Source organism: Haliotis asinina, chromosome 6 (genome assembly GCF_037392515.1).
Source record: "Haliotis asinina isolate JCU_RB_2024 chromosome 6, JCU_Hal_asi_v2, whole genome shotgun sequence".
In the NCBI taxonomy this organism is placed as follows: domain Eukaryota; kingdom Metazoa; phylum Mollusca; class Gastropoda; order Lepetellida; family Haliotidae; genus Haliotis; species Haliotis asinina.
The window spans coordinates 4,230,264-4,250,309 of record NC_090285.1 but is presented as its reverse complement, the minus strand read 5'-3'; the positions used below and the strand labels follow the sequence as shown (position 1 = coordinate 4,250,309).

The 20,046-nt window shown below is 38.0% G+C and overlaps 1 protein-coding gene across 1 annotated transcript in view; it reads left to right on the top strand.

Annotated features, from left to right (window-relative positions):
* The window catches only part of LOC137286150 (midasin-like), a 130,130-nt gene that overhangs the window by 65,046 nt on the left and 45,038 nt on the right, over nt 1-20,046 (top strand). Inside the window, exons 42-49 of the mRNA XM_067817826.1 lie at nt 1,598-1,766; nt 3,298-3,414; nt 3,792-3,876; nt 8,624-8,896; nt 12,067-12,272; nt 13,907-14,220; nt 16,140-16,278; nt 18,609-18,691. Coding sequence (XP_067673927.1) covers nt 1,598-1,766; nt 3,298-3,414; nt 3,792-3,876; nt 8,624-8,896; nt 12,067-12,272; nt 13,907-14,220; nt 16,140-16,278; nt 18,609-18,691 — 1,386 coding nt within the window. The remainder of the gene's footprint in view (nt 1-1,597; nt 1,767-3,297; nt 3,415-3,791; nt 3,877-8,623; nt 8,897-12,066; nt 12,273-13,906; nt 14,221-16,139; nt 16,279-18,608; nt 18,692-20,046) is intronic.

Genomic DNA, 20,046 nt, shown 5'->3' with positions numbered 1-20,046 from the left:
TGCGTCACGTTTTCGAAAATGCACTTAAGCGAATGCCGAAGTGCGCTTTCCGCCATGTTGGATCGTGTTTATGAAATGATGTTTTACGGAGACCAGTATTGAGACGCCAGTTACATCATGTATATAGATCTATCATATTCGGCTGTGACAAATAGAAAACTGAATTCCCCATATATTTTAGAATCAAATTACAGGAGGTTTTGTCAGCAATACCAACTGTGTAGATAAAATGAAACGAAAGATATTGGGTGGGAAAATGAACCCTGTGCTTGAAAGGCTGCACATGTTTCAAATGTAAACAAAGAAAAATTCCGATTTTACAGTTTGTTGCATTTTATGAAATTTTATGACGTTTTTTCGTTGCTTGTAATGGCTCATTACCTAGAGATTATGCATGGCGAGATTACAGTAGCAGGAAATCAAAAATAGATACACTACAGTGATTTGATAATTCATATGAAATTGTCAAAGTTTCCATGTGGCGTGACGCAGTGACTGATGCAAAATCAACGGTAACAACAACAGTAATTATCAGCATTTCTGGCTTCTCATACTTACAATGAAACCGATAAAACACAATACTAAGGTAGTCAGAATGATTCTGATTGCATACCTGTCATATTCATGTACAAACGACCCCTGAATCAAAGGAATAGTTCTCACAAAACCCTGTGTACCCTTTGTCGCCGATGCCACCTTTTGTAAGAAATCTGTATTCGGTACTGTAGTGATGTCGTCTGTCAACTTTGTTGGACATATTAGGTAACTTCTTTGAGATGAAGGTCAGTTGAACAAGAGTAAACACAATCACCCTATCATCCCGATTACACTTTCAGTATTATGTGATAAATTTTGCATATTGCATAATAAATCATTGATATTGTTGATATATTCTGGACACAATAAAATAGTAAAATCAGTTGGGCTGTTTTTATCTAAAGAATTGTTGTGTTCTGACATAGAAGCCGAGACATTTTATAATGGAAAGTGGGTGAGATACAAAGCAATTTCGGATTTTCAGATCTCAAGAAAAAAAATGTACAAAACATGCCTTTGCATCAACTAAAATATGGTATTACTTTAATCAATACCATTGCAAGGATTAAGACTTATCAGAGTGTTAAAATAACCAAGTTTTGAACAAATGGGCCCTGGTCGCTATCCAATACTTATATAACCTTGACACTACCAACAAGTGTTATAACCTATTCACTATCCATTAGTGTTGTAACCTTGACACTATCCACTATTGTTACAACCTGGTCACTTTCCACTAGTGTTTTACGATTTACTCTATTCACATGTGTCATAACCTGGTTACCATCCACTAGTGTTCTTACATGTCAATATCTATGTGTGTTATAACCTTGACACTGTCCACGTGTGTTATAAGCTGATCACTATCCATTATTGTTACAACGAAGGCATTGTCCAGTAGTGTTGTCACCATAGCACTATTCAAGTGCACTTTCCTGGGTACTAGTGTCACAAAGAAGGCACTACCCACTAGTGTTATATCATTTGTACTATCCACTATGAGTGTGGACACTATCCATAGTGTAAGAGTCTGGACGCTGTCTATCCTTGATGTGTGCAGGTGGTTTAGAGGAGCTTCAGTCACGGGTTGACCACCTCCGTGGGATTGTGGAGAGTGAGAGACTAAGCAGTGCTGGCAGTGGTGGCACATTTGAGTGGGTGGACAGCCTGCTGGTGAAGGCACTACAGAACGGAGACTGGCTCCTCATTGACAATGTCAACTTCTGCAGGTAATTCTTTGGTTCCAAAGTTCTGAAATAAATTCTTGATGATACGGGTACTTTCTTTCCTGAAATGGGGCCAGTTGAGTACTGTGGACTCTGGCAATATTGGCCTCTGTAAACATAGGCATTCTGTCTACAACGGCATAAAGTTTCAGTCCCGGCAGAAATGCTCTTAATTAGCATATAGAAACATCTGTAATCATCGGCTTCTGTGTACTCCAGATATCGGCATTGTTTTTCAGTACCAACAAACAATTTGTTATGAAAACAAATCCGTAAAAACCGGCACATGAAAGACGGCGCAACCCTTTGAGGCAATTAGGTTCAAATGATGTAACAACACAATTCACAGTTACTACTCGACATTATTCAGAAATGGGAAGTGTCTATTAGTGTCTTGTTAATTAGTGAGTGATACATGTCCCTTACACAGAGCGATGAATATTGCTCAGTTTGACTGTAAACACTGTAACAACACATTTCCCGATATTATTCAGAAACGGGAAGTGTCAATCAGTATCTTGTTAACTAGTGAGTAGTACGTGTCACGTGATAAGTACTATGGCCTTAGACTGAGTAACGTGAAACTCTTGTTACCTTCCTGCAAACACGACATCAGTTCTTCAACCTCTAGATCAAAGCATAATCCGTGCATTTAAGGCGCGTTATCGACGATATCTGTTGAGATCACTTGTCTCTCGAATGGACACATGTACCGGCACTGATGAACTTTGCAAAGCAATCATGGTGTTAGATGCAGTGTAATGGATCGCAAGAGCGAGGAATGAGACAACATCCCTGACTATTCGCAAGTGTTTTGCTTCATGCGGATTTGGTGTGTGTGAAACTGTTTGCAGTGACGACGAAGAAGACGACAACATTCCCCTAGCTACATTAGTGGCCACAATAAACAAGGAAGCTACAAGCAATGAATATGTAGGGTGTGATGACGATTTGCCTACGGAAAACCCCGATTTGAGTGAATTTGAAACAGACTTGATAACTCAAGTAAAACAGACTGAGAACAAGTGTCCTGATGAAGAAGAGAATGAAGTCGAAGATGAAGATGAAAATGTGTTTCCTAAACTGACTGCAAGTCGTGTTTTGAGGATGTGCACTCAGATTAAACACTTCGCATCTAGCCAGGAAGTGCGACTTCTACATTATGTGCAGAACTTGGAAAGTGCAGCTGAGGACATTGCTCTTGTTATTATTTGAATGTGTAATAAATGACTGAGACTGCCTTGTTCCTTATCAAACATGTTGTTAAAGTTAACGAGACAGTACGACTTCCGTTGTGCGTCGGCGTCATGAGGCAAACTGCCTATACCGGCACTTTGTCAAAACCAGCATTTTCATTTGGTCCAGAGTGGTGCCGGTATTGACAGAGTCCACTGTACTTGAAGTATGAAACCAATGCTCTCCTCCCCCAATTGTGGTCTATCCTTTAGCTACTGTCATATGTATGTATTAATTTCATAAAGTTTGACACAAACTATGAACATTTTTCTTAGTTCTGGCAATGTTTTCTGTTCAGTCCCTCTGTGCTGGATCGTCTGAACGCCCTGCTAGAGCCAGAAGGAGTACTGAGCATCAATGAGAGAGGAGTCATTGACGGCCAGATACCAGCAATTAAGCCACACGCCAACTTCAGGTAAACAGCATTGTAGGTATAGGAATGGTTGAGTGTATGTGTATAGGTTTGGGATGCTTTTAGCAATATTCCAGCAATGTGACGGTGAGGGACACCAGAAATGGGATGCACACATTGTACACATATGGAGAATTGAACCCAGGTCTTCAGTGCGATGAGAAGGTGCTTTTACCACAAGGCTGTCCCTCCATCCCCCTAGAAATTATGAAACTGATAATGCAAACACACTTGTATGCATATTTCTGTTTTTATTTCATTGTATTTTATGATATGATGTGTTAGCTGTGTCCTTATTTCATCTATTTGTTAAAATGCTTATGAAATATAAATTTGGTAAATGTTTAGAATGTTATTAAGAAAATGTAATTAACTTGCAGGCTATTTCTGGCAATGGATCCCAAATTTGGTGAAATTTCTCGGGCAATGAGAAATCGTGGTGTTGAGATATATATTCCAGGTGAGGTAAGTGGGACTCTTTGGTTTTACCGTCTTGGATTTAGAATGAGAAGTGATTGTGTTCAGGTGCCATCAGAAGGACTTCTCTCAGATGGGAACATTGTTACACAGTATTCAGTGTTCACAGAATGCCATTAATTGATACCTGTTCATATAGAAGATCTTATACACAATGGCCTCGTTTAGGTACAAGAGCTCAAATTCTCCTTAGTTACCTACTCTATGGTCTCACTATCTTTAAGTGGCATTTGGAAACTGAGTCATGAGAGACTTTGTCATTGATTTCAATGATTTCTATGATTTCAATGTTCATTGTTCAGTGTTTGATAGTGTTAACACATTTTTGTTTTGTTACACTGTAAATGATTTCAGTTTCAAATGTAAATGGTTTAATTTTAAATTTTAAATGGTTTAATGTCTCATGATGTTTAAGTAGTAGGTTTCAAGTTTTGCTGTAAATTGTATGTAATGTGTAAATGTAGAATTTGTATGTTTAAATGTGAATGGTTCAGTGTTTATCTGTTTATCACTGGTTAAATATTAATGTGATTGTGAAATATTAATCTGATTGTTAAATATTAATCTGAGTTGGTTCAATGTTTATGTGGATTTGGTTTTATGTTAACCAGATTCAAGTTATCTAAATTCAGTTTCATGTTAACTAGATTCAGTTTCATGTTTAACTGGAATTGGTTATCATTATTTATTATTGAATTAAATTGGTTTTATGACTACTTGAAATTGGTTCAGTGTGCTGTAAAAAGATTGGGGATCACCTTCCATATTTATGGTGCAATTCAAAATTCTATTTTGATGTTCTTTAATTATCTAGAATTATCACATATTACATCTCTCTCTTGTACACACCCTGGTGGTTAGAGTGTTTGCTCTTCACGCCAAGAACCCAGGTATGATTTTCCACATGGGTACAATGTGTGAATCCCATATCTGGAGTCCCGTGTTGTGATATTGGAATAATGCTAGAAGCGGTGCAAACATAATCTCACCCACTCTTGAACACAGGGGAAAGTGCATGTCAGATTGGTTTATCCATTTGGTTTACTATCATTAATGATTATAATGATGCTAATATTTGTGCCTAGAATCCAATGCTACAATGCTCTCCCTCGTTACCATACTACCCTGAGGGACCTGTACTTTCAACGCTGCTTCTAAGTGCTAAGCGTGACCATAAAGGTCCATACATCCGTTTCTCAGCTAGGACTGGGTGCAACATGGATGAAGTGCCTTGTCCAGGGACACAACACAGAATGAGAGTCAGGTCACAAATGTTTGGTGTCTCCGATTCGGACCCAGGCATTTGTCGTGAGAGGCAAGCATGAAAACCAGTACACCACTGTGGATTATTTCAAGATTTGTGTAATGGCATCTTTATTGTATTTATAGGAAAGTTACAGAGCTTGATACAGATTTTTGTCAAGAACAATTGTTGTTGTAGTGGGGAGTCTCAGTCAGTTAGTGATTCTTAGTCTAAAATTGTTCCATATTAAACTGGAATTGGTTCCGTGTTATCCTGGAATTGGTTTAATGGTCTTTCACCAGAACAGGTTGGAAGGTTTAATGCATCCTGTTTAATATCTAACTTTAAATGTGTAAACCTGATAACCTTCTGTAAGATATCCTGCATCAAGGAGGAAATTGCTTTTACTATGAATATTTATGATTATACTTTGAAAAGTTTCTAAATCTTTCTGGCATAGGAAATCTATTTTATCCTAGTGCATTGACCTTGTACACTAGGATTATGAAGAAATCAATTTATTGGTGGACATCAGACAGTTAAGTTTAAAAAATGAAGTGAGAATTGTGAGCTGGGGAAGAATTTATCTTGGGGATTTAGGAACAAATTAGCTAATACTTTAATTCAAAAGCCAGATAATTTAGGTTCTCTCTCTTTCATAAAATACTCCATTGATACCAGCACCATCTTTGAAGTGGTCATGTGACTTTGAGGGATGATCAAACAAGTTGATCATAAGTATCAATGTCACAAGACACTGGATTTAAATCAGTTGATCCTCAAACACCAAAAAGATTATGTTCATAAATATGAATTTTCAATCATGAAAGACAGGATTATTGTGTCCAAATATTAGAAACCTTCATATTTAATCCAAGATATTTTTATCAGGGATATCAGTTTGCAATTTCAAACGAAGGGGATGAGATTGCTGGAATTCAAAAGAAACTTTTTATTCGGGTGTGACTTAGTTTTCCAGAGTGTAGCAACACAGCACAAGTGAAGTTTTGTGAATTTTGAAATTTGAAAATGAGTGGGATAATTTTGATACAAACTGTCACTTAAAAAAATGAAAAACTGTTTGAATATGGGGTACTCACCTATGCAACTTGCTTGAATGAGAGTGTGTTGACTTGAGCACAGTGATACAGTAAACACAAGGCTATGTTAAGCAGTATCAGCTGATGTGACAGGCATCCATGTCAGTACAAAGCTCACTTAGCAGCACCAACTTCAGCTGTGTGACCGTTGAAGGTTGTACAAGTTCCAGTACATTTCAGAACAGCCATTGCATATTCAAAAACAAGAAGTTTCGTTTTCAATGAATACTGGTTCCATCTCCTTTCATCCAGAAATGTAATGGCAATTTGAAAAAATAAGTTTGTGAAACCTGGTTCTGTAATTACACAAACTTGGCATGTGCTGGACTGCTTAAGATTCGTCGGTTTTCTACCCTTTGATCATATGTGTTGGAAGGCAGGGTGGCAAGAAATGCATAGATTTGACCCTCAGAGATTGACTTCTACCTCAACACTGTGCTTGATTTGATAATACGACATCTAACGAGCCTTGTTACTCGCTTGATTAATTTGAGGAGTTGATGTGTTCAGCGGGGAATTATGGCAGGGCCCTGTGATTGGCTGATGTTAGGGAGCCATTACCTTGTCGGCTGTGGGGTTAGTGGAGCACATATACTGATATGATTGTCCATCGGATTATGTAAGACCATGGCTGCTTGGAGGAGAACTGCTTATGTCTCTGTTGGTTCTAATTCTTTGCAAGCTCCTCAAGTGAGGATGGGGATCATGCTGTTTCTGAACAACAATACCCACATAACAGTTCCTAGTTTTTAACTTGGGATAGTACATGTGTTTAGTGTCAGAGTTATTGGCTCTCGTTGCGCTTTTAGAAGATGGATGGAAAATATGATATTTTAGTAACAAGGGATGAAGTGCAGGTTTGGGTTAGTGGAAATTTGTCACGGCATCCATGTTCTATATTCTGGTCTGCTGCTAGCTCTGATTAAGGAATAATGGAGTAGATGGGCAGATTACGCAATCTCACATGTAATATGTAATGGTAGTTAATTTCATTTCATTGACTAGTTATGAGGTTTATACAGTATTAGCTTGTGATTATCTAGTCACCTTGTTGGTTTTAGTGTGGAAAGAAGCTTTTCATTTCCTCATATTTCAGCCAAGTGTATATTTTATGAATCAGCCCTGGCTTCCACCAGAGCTGTTGTTTGTGTGAGATCAAGTGATCTCCTAGGAGATAATGTTCAGTGAATGTGCAGATCATTGTGACATCATTGGTTACAATGACATCACAGTGAAATGACATCATGTATTTCTCTGTTAGTCCGTTTTGCTTTCTGTACCCAGGACACTGGTTATTGCAATTCGAAGAATAAATCTCAAAGATAAATAGATTCTCACCCTCCTGAAGTTTGATGTCTAACATATTATATCTGCCGTGCTGCTTAATAGGCCAATGAAGGCCATATAATGGGGGGATGGTTTCCAGGTCACATGTATCCAGTGTAATTATCCTAGCTTTCTATGGAAACTCGTAGCTGTCTTATATAATTTGTTGCAGTGTTGATTTATATTGTTCCTTGCACACTCTCATCCTATTCCAAAAGATCCTTTGATGTCAGTGTTTCCATTTGGAGTTCAGTAATATGGGAATCAATCGATCATTTGTCTCATTGTGAAACTATCGTATTTAAGCGGCCATGATAGATGCTTGTTGCTGATGCAGTGGTTATCCTCTAACTTATGACATGGGGCTTATGCTCATGCCATTAACCATTGGTTTGACTAGAACAGAGCTTTAACAATCTGATAAATACTTTGTGAATGACTTTGAAATGTTCATTTAGGATTGTTAGTATTTCTCTAGCCCTTGACTCCCCAACACATATTTTTTCAAGACAGCTAACCGATGAGTGAAATTGTAAACATAAGTTTCTAAGATTACAGCCCTTTTTGGGGTCTGTTTGCCAAAATATCCTGACTAATGTTTTGTTTTTTTTAATGGGGCTCATCTGAAAACATAAGTCTGAGTTTTGAATTAAGCTAGAGTTTTTACTCAAATTTGAGAAAATGCCTTCCCAAGAAAGACCTGAAATTGATATTAAACTCAAACATAGTAGACAATTTGAGTTTTGGGGATAGATTTCTTAAATGGTTTGTGCATTTTTGTTTTAAAAATGCAGTTGAGTTAAAAATTCAGCTGTTTCAAATTGTCAAACTCAGCTTGAAATTTGAGTGAAAACTTAAGTTTGTTTCTAGAAATCAGGGCCTAATTGCATATTCATCTACATGTGAGTATTGTGGTTAATTTGTGCTGTCACTCTGGGAAGAATGGATCCAAGTATACATATGGCTTCCAGCATCAAACTGGAGTTGGAGCAGCGCACTACCTGCTGAGCCACTGGAACCTTCACATGTTATACTGCAGTTTATCAAACTGGTATGTCTCCCACAGGATGATGGCTGCCCATATTCAACATATGACACAAAGAGGATGATGAAAGGGTTGGGCCTGGATGACAAACTTGTGTGTGATTGGCTGCTTGATCTCCACACCACAATGAAAGAGAGGCTCCCTCGCCCTGATCAGCCAATGTTAATGGACTTGCTGTGCGTGTCGGCCATGGTGGTACAGCAGGTAGATCGAGGTGTCTTGCGTGACAAGGCACTTTACCATGCGGCCAGTGATGTGTATGTAAGGAGTCACAAAACAACATTGTCTAAACAGGTGTGTTCAATTTAGATCGGTTTACTGGTGTTGTTGTTTAATGCTTCACACAGCAATATTCCAGCTATAAAATGACAGTTAATAAATAATCAGATCTGGACCAAACAAAACAGTGATCGACATGATGAGCATCAATCTACACAATTTAGATACAAAGACCACCCACAGCAGTTAACCTGACCACCGCATCTTAGTTTCCTTACCTTTAGCATAGGTTGCTGAACACCGCTTCCAACCCAGATCTCCTTGAGAAGTTCAGTTTGGAAAGGGCAGTTGTGTTATATTAGTGGTCATAACTTGACTCAGTATCCCTACTTGTCTACAATGTGTCAACCCATTATATTATTGATTAAAGTAGCCAACTCAATCCAAATGGTCAATTTACCAAATGATTTTAATAAAAATGCTTTGACATTTGTATGTCTCAGATGACATATAAGATCCAATAATTCTGTTGAGTAATTTGCAAAATGTATTTAAAGGTCACATATACTCTAATAGGGTACAAATGCAAATGCAAAGTCAACATTGCACAATTCTCAACCGCAAACGAAATTTCAACCAATCAGAGCCTCGCGTCTCAGTGAGGTAATAGTGGGTATAGAAATGAGGGTCTGTGCAGTATTCATCTACATTTCAGGGGTTAAACTATTTCGTTTACAGGTTTGTACAAACCTTAAATCGCGAAAGCTGTTGAGAAAAATCTTTTAGTTTTGTGTCCTGCTTTGGCTAGTTTTCGAGTTACAACCCTTGTTTTCATAGACGATTCTGTCAAAATCACTTGGTGTTGCTAGGTTGTAATCCGTGTTAGGTGGTATAAACCTACATGTTATTTGTCTTTATTCACTTGATGCTCAGTTAATGAATTTATAACAGGTATAATTAGTGGTAACGCCACTTAGATTACCCGACAAAGGTCCCCATTTGGTATTTCTTTTGTCTAGATCTATCAAAGGATTAACCAATGACAAGCTGATTGATTAATTAGTTTTATGGGGATTTAAATGGGGGATTTGTCAAAAGGAAGTGTTTATGTATGTACATTTACTAATCTACACTGAATACACTCTGTCGTGTATGTGTCTATGTAAAACAACACCCTTCTTTCAAAGGATTAACCACCAATACATTGATTGATTGCTCATTATTGGCTGACTAAATAACTATTTAAAAAGAATGTTGCACATTATGCAATTAGTTGCCAGGTGTGCTATCTTGGGTAACCAATGAAACTATACAGCAATGTGAAAAACCTGAAACGATACATCACGTTTTCGTATATTAGACTGTTAAAAGACACATCACTTGGGAAATCTGCAGATGAATTATATATCACTTGTTTTTGTGGATATTGATGGATACATTCCTCGAAGAAGGTAAGTGCCTGACATTGCTCCTATAACTTTAATTTTAATATTTGCATTTTTGTTTTTAATAAGTTGTTGTAGCTTTCAACAGAATCATTGTTTTCGTCGTTAAGTGTAATGATGCAGACGATGTACAGTAGGGCATGCGTGCGAATTATGATTCATATATGAAATGTCTACATATTACATTCCTGTTATACAGATCACTTCTTTTTATTAAGTTGCAAGCAAATGCATGCAAGTATGATTATAAAGTAATTAGGATTATGAGATCAAGTATAAAGACGTATATTGACAAGTGTCTACATACTGGTGAGTGAACATTGCAAACCAAGTGAATTTAGCAAGTGAAGAAATTTATCATGCAGTATTTTCACTTCGACCCCGACGTCGCTTAGGTTATGTTACAGGTTGTGTCATGCAAACTCCTTTTGGTAATGATTCGTATACATGCTTATGTAGTTTTGATTGTCTAACTTGATGAGGACAAACCATACATAATCTCTTTAATTCAAATGGATTTGACTTCACGATTTTAAAAAATGGCAGCGCCCTGTTTTGGGATGAATGCTATTTAAGTTTGTTTTCATCGACTTACAAAGGGACAATTACTTTCTACTGGTAGTAAAATATGTATTTTATTGATGGACAATAGGATTTTGCATGATATTGCTTATAACATAACAATTTCACTCTTGGAAGTGAGATGGAGGTCAATATAACATTGCTTGCAATATAAGTGTCACTTCGACCCACACCTAGCTTCCTTGGAAGAAGTCCTTATGTTAAAAGTTGTGTCATGCAAAATCCTTTTGGCCATGATTCAAATGCATACTTAACTCCCAGTAAAAAGTAGTTTTGATTTTCTAACTTGATGAGAACAAATCATAATCTCAATAATTCCAACGGACTTTAGCCCGTGACTTCACGATTTTCAGAAATGGCGGCGCCCTGTCTGAGGATGAATGCTGTTTAAGTTTGTTTTCACCGACTTACAAAATTACTTTCTACTGGTAGTAAAATATGTATTTTATTGATGAACATTAGGATTTTACATGACATTGCTTATAACATAACAATTTCACTCTTGGAATCGGTCAATATGAGGGCTCAATATAATATTACTTACGATATCATTGTCACTTCGACCACAACCTCGTTTCCGAGGAAGAAAGCGATATATCCATGCAAAATCCTTTTGGTCAGCAATGTGTCGTAAGCAGTCTTGATTTTATAAACTCATTTTCTATCCTGAAAGCGTGGTTGGGGGCGAACCATCCGATTTAGTATATACCACAGGCTTCCACACAGCTCACTTGGCACACACTAACAACCAATTTAAGCACAAACTACGGAGTCTGGTTGAAATCTGTGCATAGTGACTTCATCACCCGACCCCAAGGAACAATTGATGGCAACACAACAATTCAGCATGTCTTTGGTGACGTCGAGAAATCAGCAAAATGACGAACTTCCTACACATTTTCTATACATTTAACGGGAAATCATTCCTTCTATGACGTCACTGTAGGGGGCTCTGGCGACAGAGTTACGTAACCGTCTGCGGTTTCATTTGCGGGCGAGAGAGAAGCAGACGGCTTTTTAGCAACTTTTAAGCGCTTGTTATTAATTAACCACAAGCTTTTTTTAAAAAAAAGTGGTGTTTCGTTTATGACTAACCAAAAGCCTTTTATATGCAGTGATATAAAGAGTGCCCCAAAATTGAGTTTAGTGGTCCTTTAAGCGATTTGAATTGTTTAAGTTGGTTTAACAAAACTTGATGCAACCTGTTCAATTTTCTAGGCTGCCAAGGAAATACTGACAGAGCACATGAAGACTTTCCAGGAAAGTTGTGTCACTGGACAAGTTGATGATTGCGAGCTTGGGTTATGGCCCTTGTCTCTGTGTGGAACACGTGACTATGGACAAAACACGACCCTGGCTAATGTTCAGAACCCAGCAGGCGTTCTCATCTACCTCATGGGGTGGATCAAGTCAGGCTGGACCATGTGAGTTCTCATTTAATGTTAGATATCATCTTAGATTATTGAGTTTAATCACAAAATTTAAGTCTTGATGTTGTTTATGTTTTAGAAGAGTATGTGTCTCTCAGAGTAAATGTTGTTTTAAAAACACATGCCATTTAGAAAGTGATGAAATGTAGCACAAATTATGTTGGGACTTACACTTAGGGGGGATGCAACAAGAATAGCAACACGAAAAGTCTGTTTTCAGTCAATTTAAGTATATGGCAGGCTCTTTTTGAAGATGATTGGTTAGATAACAATGTGTTCAGTATGTGGTACACTATGGTTTTTGGAGATGATTGGTTAGATAACAATGTGTTCAGGATGTGGTACACTATGGTTTTTGAAGATGATTGGTTAGATAACAATGTGTTCAGTATGTGGTACACCATGGTTTTTGAAGATGATTGGTTAGATAACAATGTGTTCAGGATGTGGTACACTGGTTTTTGAAGATGATTGGTTAGATAACAATGTGTTCAGGATGTGGTACACTATGGTTTTTGGAGATGATTGGTTAGATAACAATGTGTTCAGGATGTGGTACACTGGTTTTTGAAGATGATTGGTTAGATAACAATGTGTTCAGTATGTGGTACACTGGTTTTTGGAGATGATTGGTTAGATAACAATGTGTTCAGGATGTGGTACACTGGTTTTTGAAGATGATTGGTTAGATAACAATGTGTTCAGTATGTGGTACACTGGTTTTTGAAGATGATTGGTTAGATAACAATGTGTTCAGGATGTGTTACACTATGGTTTTTGAAGATGATTGGTTAGATAACAATGTGTTCAGGATGTGGTACACTGGTTTTTGAAGATGATTGGTTAGATAACAATGTGTTCAGGATGTGGTACACTATGTTTTTTGAAGATGATTGGTTAGATAACAATGTGTTCAGTATGTGGTACACTGGTTTTTGAAGATGATTGGTTAGATAACAATGTGTTCAGAATGTGGTACACTATGGTTTTTGAAGATGATTGGTTAGATAACAATGTGTTCAGGATGTGGTACACTATGGTTTTTGAAGATGATTTGTTAGATAACAATGTGTTCAGGATGTGGTACACTATGGTTTTTGAAGATGATTGGTTAGATAACAATGTGTTCAGTATGTGGTACACTATGGTTTTTGGAAAATCCCAAATTGGGTTTGCTTGGACTATTATTCTGATCGAGTTAAATTTGTTGTCTAATATCAGGCAATAAAGAAAAGTGCAGGAACTGGAAGCTTCTCAGGTTACAAGTCAGTCACCATTCTTCTATTTCTGTGTAATATTTGTAACATTCAGAAGAATATGACTGCCATGCATTGGCCTTAGTGTAGATGCTCATGAAGATTATGTAAAGGATCATCTTAAGCCAGGGAATGTTAATTTGAGGACAGTGCTTAATGCAAAAATGATGGTAATATGCTGTGACATACTTTGTCCTCTGCTGCTTTGGAACAATATATGACCTGTTCTTTCATGCTTTCAAATAAGTTGTCCTTTAAATAGTACATTGTTGTAAAGGTCCATAATGAATTGCTTCTCAGACAGTGTGGAACCACTGAATGCAGATATCCTCTTGGGCCTTAGTATAATTGGGGACCATTGTGCTGTTTCAGAACTGAAGACATCGACAGCTCTATCATAACAAAACTGACAACTAAGTTGAGAGGGGCATCAGAGTTGTATGTGTCACTCCTGCCAGAGAGAGACTGGCAGACGGCATCAACATGGCTTCAAAGGCTCATGGGACATTTGCAGATAGACATGAGAGAGCTGCCATCTATGAAGGGGAGACATGGATTAGCACTAGGAAACTTTGTGAGAGCTCTGCCAGGAATGTTAGCTCAATGTCTCAAGCAGCTTTCTGACCAGCCAATCAGCTTGCAGTATAGAAATGCTCTCCATGCCCTGTGCAAGGGACAGACAGAAGGTGTGTGGGCCATTTTATCACTCATTGTAGTACAAATTGATTGACTGATCCAACTAGAAAGTCCTGTCAGGTCTAGTGACAATGGAATAACAAGTCTTGAGATGAGAGGGTCCAACGTGACAGTTTCCCAATCGGGAAGTTCTGATCGTTCATTATTATGGGTTGTCCTTATACCGTGGCACAGTTCCTCACTTGCTCCTATTTTCATCAAGTGTCAGTAGACTGAAGGTATCACACCAGCTGTGTCTAGTAGTTAGTTACATACACTACACTAAAACATATGCACTGTCATACTTACAAAAGGGGATGTTGATTATGGAAGTGTTTCTTATATTGATGGATGATTTGTGTAGACAAATCTCTCAGGATTGTTTTCTTTTTTTATTAATTACAAGTGGGGATTGAATTTTGTTCACAATGTGTTTGTTATTGTGATGTTCAGTATTCCATGTTTGTGGTATATGGTGGTCATAGTGTATGATGTTCTGTGGTCATAGTGTATGATGTTCTGTGGTCATGGTGTATGATGTTCTGTGGTGATAGTGTATGATGTTCTGTGGTGATAGTGTATGATGTTCTGTGGTCATGGTGTATGATGTTCTGTGGTCATGGTGTATGATGTTCTGTGGTCATGGTGTATGATGTTCTGTGGTCATGGTGTATGATGTTCTGTGGTCATGGTGTATGATGTTCTGTGGTCATGGTGTATGATGTTCTGTGGTCATGGTGTATGATGTTCTGTGGTCATGGTGTATGATGTTTTACCCAATTTGTATGTGATGTTGTGTGGTTGAATTTATGACGTTAAGTACATGTGTGTTAACTGTGTGTTTTGATAATGTATTAAAGAAACAGTAGGGTGATCTCTAGTTCTGGGAAAACAAACAACTCTCTCTCATCAAATGTGTCCCATCTGCCAGTGAAGAAGAACGGAAACAGTCAATTATGTCAGTCAAATTAGTTGCATGAGGAATGTCACTTGCAGAATTTGGCTGTAATTAATATTGATTTCAAGGATAGCCGGCGATGGAGAGGCATGACGTCTGAAATACTTTCCCTCTTTGATTCCTTTTTGGAAAATACATTTTAGTGTTCTTGTAAAGTAGTTTTCACAAACTCTTCATGAACAATTTGAAACCTAGGCACTTCTAGTTATGTCCCCGTGTGTTGTTAGTCTTTACGGTGTTTTGTCATGAAAATTTGTTTCAAGATCTGTTTAGAGAGCAATATTTCCTGTAAAATGTAAATGTAACATATTGGGATTAATTCTGTTCAAGTTTAGACAAATTTAATAGAAAAGCCCTAAACATTGGTTGTATATTTTTTGCATCAAGTTATTGTTGAAATGTTTTCAGATAATTTTGTTTTTAATTTTAAGCTTTCCTTGTAAGGGCACATACTGCAAAATGCTAGATGTTTATAGTATTAATCTGTAAGACATGGACATATAACAGATTTTAATGGGTTTTTTTCGAAAGAGAAAGCATGATGTTATGCTCAATTTTTTAGTGTGAATTCTTTAGTGTGAACAAAACAACACATTTTCAACTGTCTTAGTGATATAGCAAAATCTAGAACCTAGCACCTCAGTCCTGCCCCCAAATCAGAAAAAAAAATAGGTTACAAAAGTTGTTTCCCTTGCCGATGTTTGAAACTCTTGCCGATAATCAGACACGGGTACATGGCAGGATACATGATATGCAGTACCTTCTAGTACCCAAACATCATGACTTGTGTCCTCAAGAGAGCTGAGAAATTGATACAAAGACATGACCAGGCTTGTAATTACCATCACTGAACCTTGACTTCATAAGTCTGTCAGCATGAACGTCATTGTCACCAGAACCAACATCATCATTTTCTGATGACATCATTGACATGACAAGAGTGTACAGAAATTTGTGTTTCTGTGACTTCAGTGGAATCTGTCCTTGTCGATCAACCATGGCACATTGTATGGAACCCCCATCTGATGCAGCATCTTCAACGTCGACTACACTCTGGGGAACTCCAGGACTGGCACCACCTCTCAGACAGTCTGCAGACTTTGTCATACAAGTGAGTGCAGCCTCTTCTTTGCACTGTGAAGCTTGTATGAAATTTACAATGTCACGTTTCCATGCATGTGTATGTGTGTGCATGTGCCTGGGTGTGTACAGGAGTGCTGGAGGTGGGGTTGTGTGTTTGTATGGTGCATATTTGAAGGAAAGAAGTTGGGAGCATATTGCAGTTATACTTTAAAACTTACAACTTATATACATGTTAAAAGTTTACACAGAAAGAAGAAAAGAAATTAAGAGTATATTGCAGATTATACTTTAAAACTCCTAAATTTTTATATCAATTTTAAACGTTTTGTACAGAAGTCACACACAAGCACAAACTTATTACACCAGATGAACTGAAGCCATTTTGTGTCATGATACTGTTTTCTGGACGTCATTCAACATTGTATGATAGAGAACCATGAGAGTAGGATCACAATCCATGCATCGTCAGATGTGAAATAAAGCAGTGTGACTTAATGACAGCCTACCAGACAACGGCGCTCAATAATGACATCAGCGGGAGAGAGCTCAGAGTAGAAGGGACGGCCAATTAGATTATATTTGTCTGTGGTCAGGATGTAGTTGATTAGAATCTCTACTTTCCACAGTCAGATCCAGTAGCGTGTCAAGGAATAGAACCAGTCAGCAGAAATTACGACTGAGATACCTGATTTGTCTCAAGTCGAGTTTGGAACAAAACGCTGTAAACAAGAGTCCATTTCTTATGTTAAGGGTGTCTTGGCAAATGTGGTAATTAAACATATAGTGACCAGATCGAAGTGTAGCAAACGTCCATCTCTCCTGTCACACAGATTCAAGTGGACCATCTCATCAGATCTGTCACAACATTTAAACTTGGGGTGATTGTGGAACTGTTTTAAAGTAATAAAGATAGACAAGACAGATTTTGCAGATTTCCAGACTGTTAAGGATTAGCCTGATGGGTGAAGTGAGTGAGTTTAGTTTTACGCCACACTCAGCAATGTTCTAGCCTTGTGGCTGTGGTCTGTAAATAGTTGAGTCTGGACCAGACAATACAGTGATCAACAACAGGAGCATCCGTCTGCGCAGTTATGAACCAATGACATGCATCAACCAAGTCAGAGTGTCTGACCACTCTATCCTGTTAGCTGCCTCTTGCGACACACATTGGTTACTTAAGATCAATTCTAAACAAAAAACCTTGAAGGACAGATACACAATGCTTAAATGTCAGCCATTTTAACTTTAGCCATTGAAACTTTACACCATTCCAAGCCCAGAGAAATATAGGTTATCATGCAAGTGTGTTTGGCAATGGTTAATATCCTGCATAAGGAATAAACACTAAGTATTTAGCTGGCCAAGGCTCGCTAAGTACAATGTCTATTCCTAATGCAGGATATTAACCATCCCCAAACACACAAGCATGATAACCTATTTATCATACAATGTCATTCTTACTTTATAATTTTAAAAAAATGCGATTTCATTTGCCGCAGATCATGAAACTAAATTTGGTGGGATGTGGCTGCATATCTATGACGTCACAAATATGTGGGTAGTAATACGTGTCGTCACAAGCTCGGTGACGCAAGTTTGTACTGATCACTCATTTGAGTGTGTAAGCACGGCAGACAATCCGGACATGATCACAGATCCTTGACGCCATGTTTGTTTACACTGTGAAAGTAGTCCCTAGAATTTGCATATGACCTGTCTGATTTGCATCGATATCCGTATATGACCCCAACGGATACAGAAAATATCCGTTGATTTTATCCTGCCAAGAACACTATCCATTGTATGCTAAATTCTGTTGAGTGATGTGTATCACATGAACACTTGTCAACCCCCCAAATATTACCTGAAATTGTAGCTGAAGTTTTCCCTGTTCAACCTGAGAATAATATTCTGTCATCCACTGTGTTGTTATACATATTCAGGCAATCAACAGGAGTGCCAAGACAAGATAGAAGATGCCAGTTTTTTGAGCGTTATCGTCTTTATTGTGCTGAAATACAGAGCAGCCTGACGCTGGATTAGAGGGCATGCAAATGATCATTAATTAACTATCTTCTGCTGGGACCAAATTCTAGTGCTGATATTGAGAGCATGCCGGATTAGAGGTATGGCGGGTTTGAGGGCTTCCACCGTAACCTGTTAATAACTAGCTGTTAGTTCCTTGCTTTGGATTAAGGTAGGTTCTACAAAGTTTGCTGTAGTACATGTTGCAGTTACCTTTTTGTTGGGTTTATTTAGTTTAAGATGCTTTGTTGTGCTGTGTGTTCACAGTTGTATACATGGTGTATGTGTAAATGTTGAGTCCCTGTGGTATATGCTTCATATTGCCTCCCCCAGGGTGTGCCTACTGCTGCACCTGACACTGCTTTTCCAAGACCTGCAGCCAATGGTGGAGAGACTCTCAAGCCTCGCACACACAGGTGAGGTACACATACTTAAATCTGTCTGGACAATGAAGGTTTAAGAATGAAGATTTTTTATGGATATGAACTTCTTTATGTGAGAACACAACGTTTCGGAGTTAATGCTTACTCCTTCATCAGGACCTGATGAAAGCATTAACTCCGAAACGTTGTGTTCTCACATAAAGAAGTTGATATCCATGAAAAATCTTCATTCTTATGTATTTCACTTCTAAATGCCCTTCAAAGACTTAATGAAGGTTTAATCAGTGGCCTAAGAAATAGTTGCAGAATGTGTAGTATTCATGTGGATAAACTTTGGGCCAATACTGGGTCTGCCTTGTTCCAGTTTTTCAGCAAATCATGCATGTGTGCCTTGTTTGAATCTAATTAGTTTACACTGAGATGATAGCGCTATAGTTTCCCCGTCCTTGTGGGTTCTAAAGTTTAACAATGCACATCTTGGTTACAATCTAAAAGTTTTCTCATCTGAGTTTCTGAACTGATTTTTCATCTGCTCTTCTCAGAAAGGACAAACTGTGCTGTCTGATGCATTCAGAGTGTGTTCTTTTTTCAAAAGAATGAATGAGAACATTAAAGATTCATCTTCATGTATTTGACAAGCCTGAATTCTAATCTTGCCTTCTTTGTCCAAATCTTTATGCCACAGCAGTTTGTTTGCACATCCTAAGGTGATTTGGGAGAAGCTTTGTACCTCTTAATGCAAAATGAAAACTAGAATATTCTATGCTTGATATTAACATGATTAATGCTTTTTCTGTGATTTATATCATGCTATAAACCATCTAGATGAACAATTTGACACAGCGGCACCTAATTTGATGGCAATTATCTGGTGAATAAATTTACAAGAACACACACAGGAAGGGTAAGCAGGCGACAAATTTATGAATAAGTTCTGCAGGCAATGTCCCGAGGTCTTTCAATGTTGAAGGGGCTATTGATTTCAGCTTAATGGATGCTGCAGGCCTCCACAGCGATGAGTTTACTGGGACCAGGGCCACTTTTACCTTGTCTTTTATGAAAGTTGAAGTTTTCTATGAATAGCGAACTAGAAGGAATCCATGTAATGATGGTGTGTGTGATTACTGAGGCGGCCTGGCGACTGTAAACTGCATGACAATCACGCATCAATAAAAATTCAAGCAGTGTGCTTTGCAAAGGATCACTCTGCAACGGGCACCTCATTTCTATGTGGGGTTGTATGGAGGTTATTTTAGGGTATGCGTGTATTTATATCCCCGATTTTCTGGTGGTTATGTCACCCTTGTGGCATGATTGACATCCATAAAATAGAATTGTATTTTTTTATTTTCATGATGACAAAAAATACTGTATCGACAAAATTATTC